Raw genomic sequence first — 20,755 nt, forward strand, 5'->3', positions numbered from 1 at the left:
ATTTATTAAATTTATATTACTACTTTTGTCGTCGGAGAATTCAGACACATTGCAATATATACGCGATACGCGATACGCGTAATCGCGTTATATACGCGATTGGGGAAGTAGTCCCACGAGCGAACTGCGCGATGCGGTCCCGAAGATCGCCGGAGACAACCGAACGGTACCGAGCGAAAACCGCGCGATAATTCGATCGGCAATTGTTTTTACACCGCGTCGTCCCGCTCGGCCATACGTGGGCGTCATTCTACGTTTTGCCTACGTCTCGTTCACACCATATTAAATAAAGTTAATTGTTATTTAAAAGTATTACAAAAGTGTTCATTGGTCTCCCCGCCCAAACACAATAGCAATCATTACTTGATGCACCTGATACAATTTCTAATTGTGATGTACTTGCTTGTGATGCGGTGTCCGCTCGATGTAGCGCCCGAATTCTGTTTCGCAGGGATGTCCTTCTACCTGATCGCGCACTCTTCTTGTTTTGGTATTTTTTCTTGTCCATTTTCACTGTGCACTACTTCCACTTGTGTAATCAAATATTAAAAAATATAAAAACTCAATGAAAAAAAAAATAAATAAATAAATAAATAAATAAAAATAAATAAAAATAAATAAACGATATATTATATCGTGAATACACGCGAACTGTTTGTTAAAGGCTTGGCGATGTTTCTAACAGCTTCGCCTGTAACAAACTGACGTTGCCACGGAAGGAAACAGCTCATGATCGAAACCAATGAGCGAAAGTAAACAATACAAACAAACGAAAAATAAAAAAGTTTTATACTGTAAATACTCGATATCTACACATCTGTGGGGTGTCAAGTTTTGCACACGTGTGCCGAACGTAGAAAAGGACAGCGAGTGAAGGACACCACCAAGCGCAAAGAAACAATAACATCTCGGCTGGGCAATCGTAATGTAAGAATGAAATTTTTTTATTTTTAACCGACTTCGAATAAAACAATTTTAAGAAAAAAAATACGCCGACTTCAAAATGTACTAAAAAGTGTAAAATAATTTCTATTTCCTAATGAAGTAATTTCTATTTCATTCAATCATACAATTACGTAACAGATATGAATGAAACCTATTTACTCGTTAGATAGTATATTAAATACATTTCAGCCTTTTCGGAGGCGGCGCAAAATTAAAAATAATAAATTATGGTATGGCGTATTGGAAATTAAGAAATCCTGAGAAAGAATACGAACCATTATAGATATATCTGGTAATATACGTAAATGTAACGACTGCATCTTCATTTCGCAACGTTTCTGATATAAATGAAATTGAATCGACTTCGTTCGCATGTGGAAGCCATGGATCTAAGAAAAGCGGCAAATGGGCTCTATCTTTATAGTATATGCGGCGATTGAGTCTTTCCGTCGCATACTCTATGAAAAAGAAAAAAAAATTGAAATTGAAAATGAAAAGAAAATAGCTATACAAGTTTTGCCTATGTTCGGCTGTCCAAAGGTTGACATGTTCAAAAAAATCTTTTAATTTTGCGCCATCTCCGAAAAGGTTGAAATGTATTTAACATACTACCTAACGAGTAAATAGGTTTCATTCATATCTGTTACGTAATTGTATGATTGAATGAAATAGAAATTACTTCATTAGGAAATAGAAATTATTTTACACTTTTTAGTGCATTTTGAAGTAGGCGTTTTTTTTTTCTTAAAATTATTTTTTAATTTTTCTTAAATAAAACTTTCGCCAATATATTTGCAATATTTTTCAAATTAAAATGAGACCAAACACGGTGTAATTCAGCACATATTTATTTGTCATTTTAAATGTTGAGCGTACATCGATGACTTTACCACAAGAAGATATTGCCAGTAAATATAATTCAAATTACACCGTGTTTAGTCTCATTTTAATCCGAACAATGTTACAAATATGTTGGTGAAAGTTATATGTAAAAAAAGTCATTTCTATTTTACAATTTCATGTATAGTGTCCCCAATGTTTATCGTATGTGTCGATGGGTCTTTCCCTCTCCTTTTGGGGTCTCCCTCCTTATTCCTGGTGGTGGGGATGATTTCTTCGCGTGTCGCTTATATTGCGGATAGGGGCACGAAACAAAAATCATTTCTGCGTAAAGCGTGGTAGCGGTAAGTACGTCTCCGACATTTCTATTTATTCTTCCACTTATTTCATTTAATATTTATCACGGCATTTTCCATAGCATATTAATTAAATAATCTCTTTCTCTTTTTTCAGAAAAGAAAAACAAGAAGAATAAAAATATGGAACCACTCGGTGGAAATGGTAAGAATATTCTTTTGCATGTATTTGTAGGAGGCCAAAAGCTAATGAAACATATTGTAAATTTATATTGAATTTTTTATGCAGACGCGTACAGACCGCGGCCAGAGTGGTGGCCGCCGGGAGCATGGTGGCCAGCGCGGCCAGGCTGGCTGCCGCAGCCGCCGCCACCACAACCACATCCTGCAGAACCACCGCCACCGCCGCCGCCACCGTTCCCGGCGGGACCGCCGTCGCCCCCGGCGATGTGGGTGCCAACGGGGGGACCAGGGGTGCCACCCCCGACCCCGTCCTCGGCCCCGCGCCCGCCGCCACCACCGGCTTCTGTAAGTTGAATAACAATTTCTCGTCGCGTTTTTCTCATTAAGGGGTAACACCACTCTAGGATTTTCAGAAAGTCGATTTTTTTTTCTTTGCTAAAACAATACTTTAGGGTCTTAAGAACAGAATGCCGTTTGATTTATAGTGGAAAACAAATTTTAAATGGTTCAATTATCAATTTTGCCGCAGCGCCTCAGAGCGCACACTGAGTACTCGCGCGGTATGTTGCAATTCATCGCTTTCGTATTATTGTTATCATTTAAAATAATAAGTTTACTTGTTACCTACCAAACAAACAGAAGTATCCAGAAAGCTACAGAAGGTGGCAAACACTGATCTGGATAGCCAAATGTATAGTACAGGCATTGCAGATTAGCGGTGAACAGAGAATTTAAGGGTCTAAATATTCATAAAACTTCAAACGCGTTTTTCTCGAAATCAGTTTCTTCATACTGGGAGGACGGATTTCTCAGTGACTATTGCATGGATTGAATTGAAATTTTTACAGTAGCTTCACAACAATATTGTCTTTGGAAGTACGTAGCCGTTTTTTGATTGAATGCAAACTTTTTTTTTATAAACAATTTTATGCTCATTTTTTATGCAAAAAGTTAGGCCTCTTTTTCGGGCTCTAGAGTGGTGTTACCCCTTAAAATGCCAGCAAACATGATATAATGGAGATCATAATTATTTCTATAACAAGTCAAGTTAGAATGAATTCGTATCTCTGCAGTAAATATACAGTTTGCCGTAAGTGTGAAAATCCGAAAATTGTGTGGTTTACTACACAAATAATTATTGTCGTAAATATATTGTGCTTGGTGTCCTTTTAATCAGGAAAACGAAACGAATACGATTGTAACAGTTTTTGTGTTGCTATCCTTTTCTACGTTCGGCTCATTACAAAGCATGTACAGTATTCTCTCCGTAAATGTTACTTCTGCGGGTCTTGATTGTAACATTTTCGGAATAGGTACTACATTCTTTGTAGTGTACCGAACGTAGAAAGAGACAGCGATACAAAAGACAAGGAGGGATAGAGTTTTGAACGATCGGCAAACATTGAAAGACTCGTGCGTGTTCTGTCTTTTAAATTCAAAAGTCCAAATTCTGTATTTTTGGGTTTTCGTTAATGAAACTTTGATTATTGTATTCGTCTCGTTTTTCTGATTAAAATGGTACCAAACACGGTATAATTAAAATCATAATTACTTATATAGCAAGCCGTTAGGTGGAATTCGTATCTCTGCCGTAAATGTAAAGATTGCCGTAAGTGTGAAAGCCCGGAACTTTTATGGCTTGTTACATAAGTAATTACGATCGTAATCATATCGTGTTTGGTGTCGTTTTAATCAGAAAAACTGGACAAATACGACAGTAAAAGTTTCACGAAAAAATAGTAAGAAATAAGAAAGTTACAATCTTTTCCTTTGCTTGCATTAGTATGTGTCTCACCGATATTCGATCCTCGTCATTTCGACGACTGATCGTATTTCATTCTTGACTGATTCCGAAGAGGATCCCCCCAGTAGTGAGGATAAAATTTTAACACTTACGGTAGAGATCTTTTTAACATTTACGGAGAGAATACTGTAGTACCTATTGTATAAATGTGAAACTCCAGACCCAAAAATGTTTACACCTCATTATTTTTATCTTATTGCAGGTGAACAGGCGACGGAGAAGGAGAATGGCGGCCGCGTTGCGGCGGGCGGCGAACGAAGTGCTGCCGCCACACCCTTATCAACCAAATCAACAGGGACGAGGCGGTCGAGGACGGGGACGGGGCATCCCCGGCGCCCCGAATGTATCTGCCAAATATTTTTCAATAAATAATTACAATTAATTACGTGTACATTATTTGCATGTATAACCTTACCTTAGAATTAAGTCTAAATAAATAAGTCGAAATTAAATAGAACAATATAGGCTAAAAACCGGAATTTAAGTAATTTAAAATACATTCAGAATCAATAAAAATGATATACAGTAAATATTCGATATGTGCACCATTCTCGGGTCTGAACTGGTGCAGATATAGTACAGTTCCTACATTGATTGATGTTTTGCCGAACGTAGAAAAGGACAGCGAGCGAAGGATACCGAATGTAAACAAACGGAAACATAGTGAGGGGATAATACTATTGCAAGAGTAAAACTTCTTTATTTTCCATTTTTTCGTTATCCAACTTGTACTAATAGATTCTTCATATTTTTCTGATTAAAATAAGACTAAACACTAAATGATTTAGACTATGTATAGTACATGTTCGATATGTGTACCATTCTCGGGACGGAACTGGTGCAGATATCGTACAGTTCCTACATTTCGAGCGAAAGAGACTGAACGTAAACAAAGAGTGACCTACCAGAAGGACACTCCTAATGCAAGAATAAAACTTTTTTTTTTTTTTGTGTAATTTTTTTCATCATATTTGTAACATTTTTCTCATTAAAATGAGACCAAACACGACATACTTCGAGCCATATTTACTTGTAATTTCAAATGTTACGCGTACATCGATGACTTTACTCTAATAAGATATTGTAAGTAAATATAACTCAAATTACGTCGTGTTTGGTCTCATTTTAATCAAGAAAATGTCGCGAATATGATGGAGAAAGTTATATAAAGAAATGGATGAAAAATAAAAAAATTAGCAATGCTCAAGTATTGCAAATAATCGAACAGACTTTTGATCGTTGCCGACTGCTACGATCGTAGCGTCTCTTTCTTTTTCACTCGCTATCCTCTTCGACGTGAGAAACTTTTATCGTCAATTAAACCAGTAAATATAGCCCAAATTATGTCGTGTTTGGTCTTCTTTTAATCAGAAAAATGTAAAGAATCTCTTTTTTGGTTGGTAAAAGTTGGATCTCGGAAAAATCAAAAATAAAAAAGTTTTATATTTGTATATGTATTGCTTCACGGATATACCCGACCCCGAATCATGTTACATTTCTCGACGATCGAGCTTCGCAGCGTCTGAAGGGGTCTTCCCCCCAGTGGTGGGGATAACTTTGGTGCACATATCGTACAGATCATTTGTGCACATATCGAATATTTACTGTATTAGGTACACTAATAAAATTCATTTATTAATTAATTTTACGTCGTAGTCAGTTATGTGTCGGAACGTAAGACACTTTTCCAAGTAAAAAATTGGCTAATAGGGTAGGAGTCCTGCCTCGTAATCTCTGCATCTTGTTTGTCGCAGGTTCGAGTTCGCTGGACTTGGTTTTTTCCATGTTACGTTTTTCATTTTTTATTATTATTTTTATGGTGTCACTTCGTTAACTTATTAGTATGTTAATTTCATTGATTGTTCGTTACAATTTCTTATCCGTTTAAAAAGAAATAATTATACAGGGTGTCCCGCAATTAGTGTAGGACCCGAAAAGGGGTGGTAGGTGGGGCGATTCTGAACAACTTTTTCCTTTGCCAAAATATTGGTTGAGGCTCCATTTTCGAGTTATTAGCAAAAAACACTGACCAATGAGAGCGTGCATAGACCGGGCGCGCGAAAGCGTGAGCGACAGCTTCGAATATGACGGCCGATCGTCGTCGTGAACAAACGTATCGATAACGTCGGTATAACGTTGGTATATCGTCGGTATAACAGGAAGTTATTAGGTGAAAGTTAAATTGAATAATGAATTAAGAAGTTAAGAATAATATTAAGTTCTTCGTAATTCGTGAATGGGAGATAAACCAATTAGTTGTTGTTTACCCAGACCAAGTATCTTGTATTTATTTTAAGCCTTCAAAAAGGAAAAAGAATAAATTCACGAAAATTCATTCTGTCGATTATTCTAATGAAGCAAATGAATAAATTCACGTTTCAAAACGAATGAGTACCTTCCCTACGAAATGGGATAAAATTCGAATAAAATATCTAATGCAGTACCTCATTGAAGTGAAATAAATCAATTGCTGCGTACGTATAATTTTAAAAATATGGAAACAACTTAAATAAAACTTACCCATTGATTCATGAAAAAACTAGCTTCGATAAAAAATATTTATGTCACCGGGTAGATCCACCGATCAGAGCATCAACAGCTGATATCCTGGCAGGGTCAATGAACTCTCAATTTATTTCACTGTCTCTTTCTAATAATTGCACAACATAAGCACGACCGGTAAACGGACCGAATGAAAACGCGTGAACGATTATTCATAGATATGTATGTTTAACGATACGCTATATTCTCATTATAAGGTATCCGAATTGAGGAATCGATATTATATTGTATTTTATTAGAAGACATTGTTAGACTGGCCACGGATCGCGGTTTCGTTCTCGATCGCGAGGCATACGTCGCGAACGGTTGCCATGCAACGATGATCTGTTGAACGACTGCAGCGTCGATCGACAGTCATCGTTTATTGTCGAAAGATACGTGTTGAAATAAAATGTATCGTTGTTTTTAATAAAAAATTCTGTTTTCTTGCTTTCAAGATAATATAGTTTAAATTATTTCTGAATATTCGTTTATGTGTTTTCATTCGTCGTATTTATGTGTTGAACTCACAGTGAAAATTAGTGAAAATTAGTGAAAAATGACAGAAAAAAGTGATAATGAAAACTAATAATGAGAGATAACAGTGATAGGTGACAGTGAAGTTTCTTGAGAGTTTTTTCAGAGTTTCTATTATTTATGAGAACAGTAAGGATCGGTGGATCGACCCAGTGACAGAGATGCATTTTCATCGTGATTATTTACGGTTCAATGGGTGAGTTACATTTAAATTAATAAATTTATTAATTATTCAATTCAAATTTTTATTTGTTGAATAGAAAAGTTATTTAATTTTTTAAAAATGAGAATTTGTTCTTTTTCATTATCACAATATCGAACGAAAATAATTTTCCATAGTTTATCCATTATTTCTTTGCCATAACAAATAAACGTATCGAATAAATTTGATTTACCTCAATAAGCCTCAACCAATTGAGCCTCAACCAATATTTTGGCAAAGGAAAAAGTTGTTCAGAATCGCCCCACCTACCACCCCTTTTCGGGTCCTACACTAATTGCGGGACACCCTGTATATCGTAGAAAAGATCGGGCAAATTGTTAAAAAAACATAAAACATAACTAATTTATTATATATTATTTCTGGAATTAATATTTTGTGTTTGCACATGATACATTTGAAAAGAAAATATCATGATACGATTGTTGTCATCTATTAGTTTTGATGCAAACTGTTTTTTAATGGTGGGCCCTTTTAGCGGTACCCTCTGGGGTGCTATATGTATGTACGTATAGCCAGGCCTGAATCCAGTCTCAGCACCAAGCAGCGCGATATCCCAGCGGCCATATTGTTATTCAAACGGTTCGGATTTATCGAATTACGCGAGCCAAAACGCCTCTGCGAAGAAGTAACATTTCGACATGATTTCTTTTGCATACTATTGTCAGAAGTTTAATCTAGGTCGGTCCGCGGGCCGATTTTGCAATTTTGTCCAAAACAATTTTATGCACTGAAAACTAACATTTCTTATAGAAGAAAATTTTTCACGTCCCTTTTTCCAAAATCGGCCCGCGGACCGACCTAGATTAAACTTCTGAGAGTAGTATGCAAAAGAAATTATGTCGAAATATTACTTCTTCGCAGAGTCGTTTTGGCTCGCGTAATGCGTGTTTTTTCGTAACATCATATTTACCGTCCTTGTCTCTCCTAACCAAAAACACAGTAAATAGACAGAGAACATTCGACGAACTTCACACCATTCGCTTGCACTCCATGAGGGCGCCACATTCGTTTTGGCTAGCACCATAACGTTCGTGAAAAGCAGGGAAAATCCTACGTCTGAGCACGAGAAAATGAATTTCAAAAAATGTAGAGGGTGAAATTTTTTTCATTTTTCGAAAAAATATAAATAAATGTAAGACATTTTTTTCAATCATGAAAGAGTGTCGGAAAAACCATGCGAAACGCGCTTTGTTTCGACGCTCTGACTTCAAGTTTAAATTATAGAGGGTGATTCAAAAAAAGTGGTCCACACGAATATCTACGAAACTATTGACTTTAGAGAAAAATGTTTCAGACAAAAGTTGAAGGGTTTCAAAGACTGCTTCAGCCCCTGCTTTCGGCTTGGCTCTCGGATCAACAGTCGAGACAATTTGAAGGTCGAATCGATTTTTTGCAACGGACACACATATTTTTTATCACGAGCACGGAAAGCGGGCTAAATTCTACGTTAGACCATCGCAAAATGAATTTAATAAAATGGGAGGGGATGAAAATATTTTTCAAATTTTTAATAAATATCGAACAAGTACAATATTTTTTTGCGACATGTAAGAGTATCGGAGACACCCTATAGATTCCGCTTCGTTTCAGGACTTTGACTTTAACTTTGAGTTATACAGGGCGATCAAAAGCAAGAAATTACTTCCAAGGGTGGGGCAGAAGGGCACCGTAGGCTGCCCCATATAAAACCTTAAAACTTTTGTTCGAAACATTTTTGGAAAAAATGTATACTTTAGGAAATATTGAAAAAATTAAATATTTTTGAAACACCCTATATAAACTATAGTAGAATAATCCCAAATAATAAAAACTATTTACGGCAAGTGGATAAAACTAACACTTCGAATATTAACGACAGAACACATTTTTATGCGGCATATAACTGAAGAAAAGAACCCTTCATATACGATGACACGCATGGTAATACATCTATTTGCACTTCTGCGTTCGGCTTGACAGCAGCTCGCTCTCCTGCTCGCTCTATTCCCGTGCATTGACTCGCGTTTCTTATACTACAGTGACCGTCCTTTTCAGTATAGCATTGCAGTCTCTTTGCGATTTCCGTATTGTATTTACGTGGTAAGTAATAAAGTATTAATCAAAATTATTTTTATTTTTTACAAATTCTGTTCTATATAATATATCTCACACATATTTTGGTTGCCTAATTATTAACGGAAAGGTTGTATTATCTATTTGCAGTTCTGCGTTCGGCTTGAAAACAGCTCACGCTTACATCCTACAGTGACCGTCCTTTTCAGGATAGCATTGCAGTCCCTTTGCGATTTCCGTATTGTATTTACGTGGTAAGTATAAAGTATTAATCAAAATCGTTTCTATTTTTTACAAATTCTGTTTCATATAATATATCTTGCATCTTATTTTAATAGCCCGATTATCGCCGCTAAGGTTCTATTGGGATCTTACAACTGTCTGTTCCATTTACACCGTAAGTACATTTTACTGCTTAAAACTTCATATATTTTGTAATAATTATGTTCTCTTTAGTATAACAGATATAAATCTTGACAGGACAGTGTACAAGTAACGCCCGTTAAGGTTACATTGGGATCATCGAACTCTGTTTTATTTTGAACGTAAGTATATTGTATCTATTAAAAATAAATAGATTAGATGTTTATTCTGTTTCTTTTAAGGTACCGCATATCGATAAAGACAGAGTCGTATCGGATTAACGCACGCCGAGCTTATATTACGATTTACCAACTTTGTCTTCGATTTTCGTCGTAAGTATCAATTGTGTCACATGCAACTAAATAGATTTTGTATTAATTTTTTTGTATTATTTCAGCGTACAGAACATCAATAATGGATGATTCTCCTCTAAATACCGCCCGCCGAGGTCGTCCGATCAAGACCCGTCGCCGGTCTACTGTTACTGCCCGAACGGACAGAAACCGTAATTCGCAAAGCCAATTACGGACACGCTCTGCAACTGAAGCTTCGTCGCCGGTTCCGTCAACATCACGCGGTCGTGTCCGCAAAGCCACTGCGCCGTACGTTGTTGAACCAACGAGCTCAGCGATGATACGTGCTTCGGCTTCTCCCGCTCCGCAGCCATCAACGTCTACCTCTTTTCGCGCTCCAAAGCCCGTTCGTCGGCGAAGAACACGTAACACAAATGTGCCCGCTACTCCACGCTCGGTTGGCAGACCAGCTACTTACGCCGATATAGGTCCAGATGGCGAAGTGCTACCCTATACTGGACGGCGATGTTTCGGTCCACAGTGGTTACGACCAACTGAAGAGGACGAACAAGGCAGACGTACGCCCGCAGGTATCGACGAACGCCGGCGTTGATTGCAACGCGAGAACAAGTATTGCTTGAATGAGCGCTAAGAAGTCGCCCGTCGTACCGGAGAAGCTACGGCCACGAGACTCTTCATGGAGACATCTTATTACAGCATTGGGCCGATGAATGCCATTTGTCCACATTGCATGGCCAAACACTTCCAGTCAGAGCGTACCGAGGCCGGACACTTTTCTTCCTGCTGCTCTAACGGAAAGGTCGCGTTTACCCTTCGGCCGATCCACCCGTATCTCCGTGAGGTGTTCACTAATCCAGAACACTGCGACTTCAAATATTTCCAGGACAATAGCCGCTACATCAATTCTGCCTTTAGTTTCTGCTCGCTCGGTCTCAAAATTGATAACCCTCCGTCTGGCACTTATTATCTGATCGGTAGAGGAGAAATATTCCATCGCATTGGCCCGTTACATCAGGAGGATAGTTCGCGCACTGATGCAAACATGCCGTATGGCTCAGCCTACTTTTGTAACATAGAAACGGCCACAAGACTGTGCTACGAGGCCACGAAATTAAGTCCTCGGATCTTAAATAATATTACTATGATCATGCGAGAGAACTCGGCCCTTGCTCAGCAATTTCTCCACGCGTACGAGAAGGAGCAAGAGCTCATTCGACAAAATCAACCGCGGCCTACAGTCCACATACAACTTTTGCCTGGCCCTGCTGGCGCCGGTATTCACGTCGGGCGTACCAACCTGCCGACTACACGCGACGATGTAGCGGTATTATACGGTGACCACGGTGGTCTTCCTCGCCAACACCACCAGCTGATCATCCAAAATCGTGCCATGCCGAACACCGAACCTCTACAGATCGTCAAGATTACGAAACCCCTTCTTGATGCCATGTTATATCCTTTGCTGGATCCGTACTCGGTAATTGGATGGCACACCGGTATCCGTCACACTGTGGGAACTGATAACCGGAAATACGTCATCCTTCGCGAGCATGCAGCTTGTCAGATGGCCATTCGCGACGATCAAGACTATTTGCAGGACTGTGGCAAGTTATTTCAGCAATGGTTGGTCGACGAAGCTCTACGAGTTGAAGAAGACAAACTTCAATGGCTGCAAGAGAATCAGAGTGTCCTACGTCGTGATTCATTGCAGAATATCGGCGATTTCAATAATCACGATCAAAGGACCAGCGTGACGAACAATCCTGACACCAGTGTTCCAGTATTGCTGCCATCCTCATTCATCGGCGGTCCACGACATGCAATGAACACCATGCATGACATGCTGGCCATGTCTATGCAACTTGGTGCTGCGACATTTTTTATCACCTTCACGGCAAATCCTGCTTGGCCCGAGATCGAAGGCAGTATTAATCATGGAAACCGGCGAGACTTAAGGCCAGATATCGGGAATCGCGTTTTTTGGTAATTACCAAAAATGCATTCTTCGGTAAATGCCGGTACTACGGCTATTCCGTAGAAATGCAGAAGCGACAAATACCCCACTCGCACTGGATAGTCGCTGTTGAACCGCCGCATAATTCGAGAGATCCCGAATACATTGATCGCGTTATATGCGCAGAAATTCCGGACCCGGTGGTAGACCCCGAATTATACGATATAGTTTGTACAAATTACCTGCATCTGTGTACTGAAATCTGTTCGCCAGACGGCGGGATTACATGCAAGCAGAATTTCCCCAAGGCCTTCCAGCAACATACACAGGTGCAGTTGAATGGATATCCGCTATACCGTCGGCGAGACAACGGCCGGCACGTTATGAAGAGGCGCGGTCAAATAACGGTTCGGTTGGATAATCGTCATGTAGTACCATACAACCCATATCTGGCGAAGATGTTCGGCTGTCACATCAATGTGGAACACCTTTCCGGTGTACGTGTAATTAAATATATATTTAATTATATTAATAAAGGCCACGACGTAACGCATATTGCAGAAATTATTACCTCCGAACCGGGTAACGAAATAAGGAGGTACCGTACAATGCGATACCTTGGTTCGTCCGAGGCTCACTGGCGCCTAATGAAGTATAATCTATACGGCCTCTCTCATACCGTAGAGCGCCTAACGGTACACAGGAGGAACGACCGTACGGTATACTTCGCGGTCGGTCAGGCAGGTCCCGCGGCAAACACGGCAGCTAACCGTGACACGCAACTGACGGCGTTCTTTAAATTAAACGACATTAATCCGGTCGCTCGCGGGTATTTATACCGGGATATCCCCCAGAACTTCATATGGAGCAGCCAGGCAAAAAAGTGGACCGCCGGAGTTCGACAATCGAATCGAATTGGCAGAATATTCCAAGTCCCACCGAATAACCCGGAATTGGCTGCGATTCGGCTTTTGCTCCACCATGTTAAGGGTCCACGCAACTGGGACGAACTCTTTTCCTACGAAGGTAGAGTGTACGCCTCCGCTCAAGAAGCATGCCACGCACGCGGACTGATCGATAGTGGTACTGCCTTCCAGGAGACCTTAGACGAAGCCGCGCAATGCCAACGTCCACGGGCTTTTCGTGTCCTCTTCGGATAACTACTTGCCCTGACCCGTCCACCCAACGGCGCTTCAATGTGGGAACACCACAAAGAGGAACTTACGCATGACCTCATCCGTATCTATGGCACCGACGAGTCTTCGCTTCGCGCATGGTCTACGTGACATAAGATTGATCGCAGAGGCTAATATGGTTGACTGGACGAATTTAAACTTCCCGGAACCACCGGCTACCGCTTTCCGTCAACTGGCTCCATTCGATGAGTATGTCGTGCCTAACGAGGAATACGTTAGTCGGCTAAATACGGGGCAGCTCAGAGCGTATAATGCTATTTTAGACACTCTAAGTTCGTCGTATACAGGCCCTACCTGTTTCTTTCTGGATGGTCCAGGTGGCACTGGCAAAACGTTTATATACAAGGCCCTCATACAACACTTCAGAAATAACGGACACGTCGTCGTCCCATCCGCGTGGACCGGAATAGCGGCCCTTCTATTGCCTGGCGGCCGTACCTCCCATTACTTCTTCAAACTACCGGTTCCCCTCACCGAACATTCAAATTACAACGTAAGCCGTGCCAGTGTCGCAGGCCAACGCTTGATGGCTGCAAAACTGATTATTATGGATGAGGCGTCCATGTGCGAGCGACGGGCACTAATGGCGATGGACCGTATGCTTAAGGATATAACGGGCAATAGTCAACTGCCGTTCGGAGGTAAGATAATATTACTTGGTGGTGATTTCCGGCAATGTGCACCTGTCATTCCAAACGCGCTCGCAGGTTCGAACATCGCCGAGTCCATTTGTAGCAATCCCCTTTGGTCGCAATTTAAGTTGCTTCATCTCACGCAAAACATGCGTGTTGGACCGGGAGAAATTGATTTTGCCGCGTACCTTCTCACTATTGGCGACGGTTCCGCCAACGTTCCCGACACGGACATAACCAGTATCCCGCAAGACCTATTATTTCATGGGTCGCCTCGAGACCTAATTGACTGGGTTTATAACCGAAATCTTACACAGCCGAACCCCGTTCATGCCTTGCTTTGTCCCCGCAATGATCACTGCGACTTTATTAATAATATTATACTGGACTCGCTCGAAGGAGAACAAGGAGTTTATTTCTCGGAAGATAAACTCATTGATCCGTCCGCCGAAGCGATTATAGATTATCCGCCAGAACTATTGAACCACGTCGAAGTGGCTGGCCTGCCTCCGCACAAACTGCGTCTCCGAGTCGGTGCTATTGTTCTACTAATCCGAAATATGTCTCCGGTCGATGGTCTGGTGAACGGAACCCGTCTGCGTATCACCTCCCTTGGCAGTCGGATATTCCGCGCCAAAATAATAACCGACACTCACATTGGCCAAGAAGCGATAATTCCCAGAGTAAGATTAACACCAAGCGACAGTACCCTGGGAGTCGCATTTAGCCGTGAGCAATTCCCGGTGAAAGTCGCATTCGCTATGACTATAAACAAGTCGCAAGGCCAGACACTTCAGCGCGTCGGAATATACCTGAAGGACAGCGTCTTCGATCACGGCCAGCTGTATGTTGCCATGAGCCGCGTTACTTCCCGCGCACAGCTTCGTATCCTCATCGGCCACGCAGCGTACCCAACACATCCGGACCCATCGCATACCAAAAACATAGTTTATAATCAATTACTCACGGACGGATAAACAACTTCTTCTTTTCTTTTTATTTATGATGTATATAACTTGCGGGCTATTTTATTTACTTCAAACTTATATAGGTAAACTCATATACCGGATCCCACTTTATTCAATGTCGGCTCGGGCCACTAGTTTACTATGACTCTCTTAAGCGTAAATCGCTCCGGGTTTCTCCTTCGGTTCGCCGGGGGAAAAACTCTGTCGCTTACGTGGGTCATAGTTGCAGGGATGGCAATGCGTAACTCAGACCTCTTGTTAGGTCCTTTAGTCTCTCCCATCCAAGTCGCACGACCTACCTCTAAGTGGTACCTGTCGGTAACGTGACTGGTTGGCTGTTTGGGTGACTCACGTCGCCATCGCAGTCCTAGTCACGGCTAAACGGCGTACGCCGAACCTGGCGAATGCCAAATGGACCCTCCGGGTTTGTAGCCCGCTGAGTTCATGCCTTCGGGCGAAGATTATTGCACCCAAGAAGAATCAGACAAGCCTCGGATGGCCGGATACCTCTATCCGGAGGATGAATACCCTTTCGGACGTTGACGACAATGGCGATGGTTTAAAGGATCATGAGTTGGTACACAATTTGGATATATGCCCTTCATGTAAAATTGATCTAAGCAGTCGTACGTCGGCGAGCGCTGCGCAACACAGACGGCGATGCAATGCACCCCCTAAGCAGGCCGATGGATACGCGTGCGAAAATTCTTACAAGACTATCTCAATGCTGCTAGCTACCTTATATAATATCTTAATTGTTATAAATCACTACCCCAAACCGTGGTTGGAAAATCGAACTGCTCTGATACCTAAGGCGTCAGCAGATTTGGATATTATAACGAATTGGAGGCCGATAACGATTAGCTCATTTAGCTAATATCTAAAATATTGTTAAAGATTGTAGAAATAATGATATTTTTAATAAAAATGCTGATTGCCCTTATTCACAGGAGGTTATTTTAAATTATATATCTAATAAACATTGCAACAAACAACAAATTCCAAAAACACGTATCCCCTATTTTTGTCCATAGTTTACGTACACGAAGTTGCAAAAAAATAGATCAACATTTAGTACAAAAATTTAAACAAAAATGATAAATTTTCGAAATATTATTTAAACAAATAAAGTTTATTGAAATTTTTTTTCGCACAAAAATTGCCTATTAAAAGACCAACAGTTTACAAAAAAAAGAATCCAGTTATCTTCTTTAATTCCGGAGATATTCCCAAAAATATGATTTCCACCCCCAACTTCGAAGGCTATTTTCACCCCTTCAATATGCACGATTGCCGATAAAAAAAATACGTGTCAAATATTTCTTTGAGAACTATATCTCACATAAGTTTCATCAAAATCGGCGTGTCAGAGTTGGATATGTTCCCTTATAAGGGCGTATCCTTTCTAGACAAAGTTAGCAACGATATTTTTTTAGGAGTCTCGTGTGGGTCGAAAGGCTCAAAACAATGTGACACTACTAGGTGGACGATCCTCGGATCGTTCATCGCACGGGCCCCAGTTTGTCGTATGGGCGTCATCGGACTCGTCGTCGAGATCTCACCGTACGACGACCACGGCGCTCTAACGGTCGATCATGGGTACGCCAAGTTCGACGTTGAGACTTGCAATCGTCTCTAAATGACTTAGGTACCTGGCGGCGAGTTGTACTCGGTAGAGCAGTTACCACGCTGCGATTTGTTGAGACTCAGCCCTATGCTTGGAAATTCGTCTTCAATTCGAGATTGAAGAAGGCGAAAGAAAAAAGAAACAGGGGAGAGGAAAGAACTCTACCATTCCGTTTCCTGTAAAAACGTTCGAGTCAGAACGATCGTTATTTGTTACAAAAGGAGAAACCAATACACCGCAGGAAACTTTAAATTTCGTTACGAATCACGAAAGCAATACGCTGCCAGAACTTGTATTTAAGCCACGTATGCGATAAACAATACGCTGCCAGAACTTGTATTTAAGCCACGTATGCGAAAAGCAATACGCCTCCGTCCCGATTGGACGGTCCCGATTCGATGCGTTCCAATTCGAAGCGGTGTCGATTGGACGCGTTCCAATTCGAAGCGGTACCGATTGGACGCATTCCAATTCGACGCGGTGTCGATTGGACTCGTCCCAATTCGACGCGGTGCCGATTGGACGTCTTGCGTTTATGACGTCTTACAGTTCCAACTCCGTGCCGATTGGACAGGTTCCTTTTGGACTCGGAATCGTTCGGACTTCGTAGAGATTGGAACTCGCTTTGTTTTAGTTCGCGCGGCGGTAGACGCAATTCGGTGTATTAAATTTCGTATATATTATGCGTTATGTGATAAAATATGTGATGGAATATATTAAATTCGGATGTGAATTCAATTAAATTGGTGATTCTTTTGTGTTTCGTGTGTTGAAATGCATAATATGTATAGGTTTTATTGTAAATTTAACTTTAAGTGTAATAGAGATTTGCTGTGATACTTGCACATCTATACGTCGCGGCGTCTAACGAAATTCTGCCCCGAGCACGCGTGCAGGTTTCGACACGTCCAAGCAACAAACGACGATCGCTTCGACGCAAAATTCCGTTGAACACGCAAAAATCGTTATATGTATACTACTTCACGAAATACGTTACTCTAACTATAATACAATGTATGTTTACTTACAACTATGTTACACTCCCTACATATGTGTTTAGCAATATATAGATGAAATTTAAAATCTTTCGTAGCGTTGAATTTAAACCTGTATATAATAGTGGTTTTTCGTCGGATTTCATAATGCAAATGTACGCTAATGTTCATTTTGAGCAAAACCAGCGGCAGTAAATATTTGTCATTGATTGGTACGTAATTTTGTCCATTGTATGTAGAAGCGATGTTTGAATGTTGTATATATTGTTTGACAGGTACAGGTTATAGTGGGGAATATTTGCAAGCTGATTATTAAGACAGTGTAAGAAGCTGCATGTCAGTTATTGCAAGAAATATGGTATCACGTAGAATATTATTGTCCAGTAATCCATATGTATAGATTAGTTTGGATTTATTAAAACTATGTGGGATTTTTATGTGTGCGAAGTAGAACTGATTTATTTTTTCTCATGAGGAAGTGTAGAATATAATAGAGAACACTCTATAAATGGATAAGTTAAATCAAGTGTTAAAGAATGGTCAGGTTTATCATTATTTGGCAATTTCTTTTGCGCGTTACACGTATAAGTACTATAGCTGTGAACTCAAGCATGTTTCCTCTTTTCGTACATTCTGATGTCCAACACGGCCAAAGTCACGCCAATAAGAGTAAATGAAAGGATGTATTGCTTATTTCATGAAAGAAATATGATTGGTAAAATTGTATCTAATTTTTGACAGGTATAAGCTACAGCGAATCGCATCTTGAAAGTACTTATTAAGGTAGAACAATCAAAATTAACCTCCAAATACGTTACTCTAACTATAATACAATGTATGTTTACTTACAACTATGTTACACTCCCTACATTCGGCCATCCTGCAATTCATCCGTCCCGGATGAATCTTTATAACTGCGCCATGGTTTAATATATTCCGCACAAGTCGAAGTTGTTTTTGGACCTTCGCCTAATCCTATTTTTTCTACATCGTAGGTATTATTTCATTTGTAACGTCCCCGGGTACATCATATTGAATCCTGTCGATAAATGAAGACATATGCTAATACGTATATCTTTTTCTATTGTATTACCGACCGCAAATTACCGACTGCACCATAAAAATTCGCGTGGTAATGGGATGGAGTAGCTCACGCGTGCAACATTGTTTAGAGTAGATCACCGATCGATGGCGCGCGCGTTAGTTAGAAAGAGACAGGAGATATACTTCGATACAAAGTAATTATAAATTATTATTTAAATTTTTATATTATATATATTATTAATTATTCACTCATTATAAATTGCGTTATATTTTTAGCTATTATTTTATGTATTGTTTGCGATTAATTATTTCTTCTATTAAAACACTTATAATTTGTGTATTTAAAAATTATTAAAAATACGATTTAACGGGAAAACTTGTGAAAAACTAATTAATAATAAATCAAAGCGTATTTTTATTAATCAAACTAATATATATGTGGGATTCGGTAAAGGGAAATTAATTTTTGCGTGGTATGAGTGTGTGTGATGTACGAGTGTGAAACAAAAGAGTGTGAATGCGTAGTATAAAAAAACGCGACAGCGTCGAAAGGACAGTCTAGTCTTGGCCGAACCGTAGAAACGTGAACTATCATCAATATATTAAATTTTGTATTCCTTTCAATTTATTAAAATATTTACTATAACTTTAATCCGTTTCTCATCTTCTTGCTCCCATCCTACATATATTTGCTACTAAATAAAGCGTAATAAAAGAATAACTCCTTTTTGAGCGGGAAAAACCCATGAATCTCTGGGTATAAAAGGGCGTGCAGCAGCGGCTGCGAGCGCGGAACAATCTTAGAAGTACTACGTGCCGGACCTCTTAGGAAGCGACTAACTAGAGCAGTTTTAACTGGTAAGAGCCTACAAGATTCTCAGTTTTGACTGGACAGCGAGTATCAGCCATTTGGATACTCGATCGTTGGGTAATTCTAGCAGCTAGCTAACGCAGGCTCCCCGTTCAAACGGTCTTGTATCTGAAACTCCGTAAGGAGAGTACTATGCTCAGCCCCAGAAGAAACTAAGACATCAACGAGAGCTCGCCAGTTCTTCATACATATTTCTTATTTTCCTGAATTACTAATTCGCCGTCAGATTCTCGGAGTTCGCTCTGGGTAGTTTAGTAGCCAGCTAACGCAGGCTCCCCATCATTGAGCGGCTTGGTCTCTGAAGCCCGTGTCTTTTGGGTGGCGTTTCAGTAATTTCAATAAGTAATTAAAGTCGAATCATTTTTATTTGCAACCCTGTTGGTCACACGTTGGTCACTTGATTCTTGCATCGTGGGGTAGTTCTAGTAGCCAGCTAACGCAGGCTCCCCAATTAAGCGATCAGGTTTTGGGTGTCGATTTGTGCTCTGACGAAAAGGGCCATAAACTAATTAGTTTAGAGTCAAATAAGGAGTAACTGTTCCACGTTTAATACAAAATTTAGAGTTTTGTAATTAACCAAATATTGTTCTGGCAGTTTTGTTAGGATCTAGATCCATTATTAAATTGCGTTATTTTCTTGCGTTGCGTATATCATTATAAAACCGCGTAATTGAAGTAGTTAGCTACCGTTCTGCGATTTGCGTTAACAACAAGTCTACTATACTCCAATTTGCTTATAGAATTCAGTCACATATACATTTTTATATTTACTAAAGTAATTGTTAATTATAACTCTTTTTCTCATCATTGTTTGAATAAACCTAATTAATGAAAGGTATTAACCTGTAGATTTCACTCTTTAACCACACGCCACCACGATCCCACATTCTTTTAGAATTAGTTATAGTAAAAACGAGTCGCTTAATAAGCAAAAGCCGCTCTTTGCTTCATAAGCGCTGTAAAATACCAGGTTCTAGTACCAGGGACGTTACAGATTTAACCTTTGTGACGCGATACGGTCCTAAAAATTTTGCGCGTAATTTACGGCCTGAACCCATCTGGGTACGCTTTATCGCAATTATATCGTCTACGTCATATTGATGTAGGATCGGAAATAATCGAGGTTGACGGATTACTAGTTTTTTTTGGAATAATAATAACAGAATAATAATTTTAACAATTTAGCAAGAGTATAATAATCAACGAAATATAAAAATCAAATACGGACACTGATACAACTTTTCGGACGACTTCCTACTTTCAACGATAAAACGAGACTGAACCCGACGCTACGCCTTTTTCCGCGTTCTCCCCTGGTTCCCACGTAAAAGGAAACAAATGCAGTCCAATTCTTCGTTCCCTCGCTAATT

General features: G+C 40.0%; 3 protein-coding genes across 4 annotated transcripts in view; all 3 read left to right on the forward strand.

The window, feature by feature from the left end:
* The window catches only part of LOC143265368 (uncharacterized), a 253,696-nt gene that overhangs the window by 136,322 nt on the left and 96,619 nt on the right, over positions 1 to 20,755 (forward strand). The window lies entirely within an intron of this gene.
* On the forward strand, positions 14 to 4,450 carry LOC105664140 (uncharacterized). 2 transcript variants are annotated; one of them, XM_076536928.1, is made up of 5 exons: positions 14 to 927; positions 2,239 to 2,286; positions 2,371 to 2,609; positions 4,048 to 4,161; positions 4,271 to 4,450. In XM_076536928.1, the coding sequence occupies exons 2-5, from the start codon at positions 2,265 to 2,267 to the stop codon at positions 4,448 to 4,450; spliced, it is 555 nt and encodes a 184-aa protein (XP_076393043.1). In that variant the 5' UTR covers positions 14 to 927; positions 2,239 to 2,264. The 2 variants fall into 2 exon arrangements, with proteins under 2 accessions (XP_076393043.1, XP_076393044.1); XM_076536929.1 differs by lacking the exons at positions 14 to 927; positions 4,048 to 4,161 and having other exon boundaries at positions 1,723 to 2,286.
* Positions 12,647 to 15,874, forward strand: LOC143265337 (ATP-dependent DNA helicase Pif1-like). The gene has a single exon (XM_076536802.1). The coding sequence runs from the start codon at positions 13,280 to 13,282 to the stop codon at positions 14,855 to 14,857; it is 1,578 nt and encodes a 525-aa protein (XP_076392917.1). The 5' UTR covers positions 12,647 to 13,279; the 3' UTR covers positions 14,858 to 15,874.

The sequence above is a fragment of the Megachile rotundata genome, chromosome 11 (genome assembly GCF_050947335.1).
Source record: "Megachile rotundata isolate GNS110a chromosome 11, iyMegRotu1, whole genome shotgun sequence".
NCBI lineage: Eukaryota > Metazoa > Arthropoda > Insecta > Hymenoptera > Megachilidae > Megachile > Megachile rotundata.

Excerpts from the sequence above, each read along its gene's own strand:
- LOC143265337 (XM_076536802.1), top strand. The coding sequence starts at position 13,280 with ATGACCTCATCCGTATCTATGGCACCGACGAGTCTTCGCTTCGCGCAT.
- LOC105664140 (XM_076536928.1), top strand. The coding sequence starts at position 2,265 with ATGGAACCACTCGGTGGAAATG. Across the intron at positions 2,287-2,370 it reads GGAACCACTCGGTGGAAATG|ACGCGTACAGACCGCGGCCA; the intron begins GTAAGAATATTC and ends TTTTTTATGCAG. Across the intron at positions 4,162-4,270 it reads ATAAAATTTTAACACTTACG|GTGAACAGGCGACGGAGAAG; the intron begins GTAGAGATCTTT and ends ATCTTATTGCAG.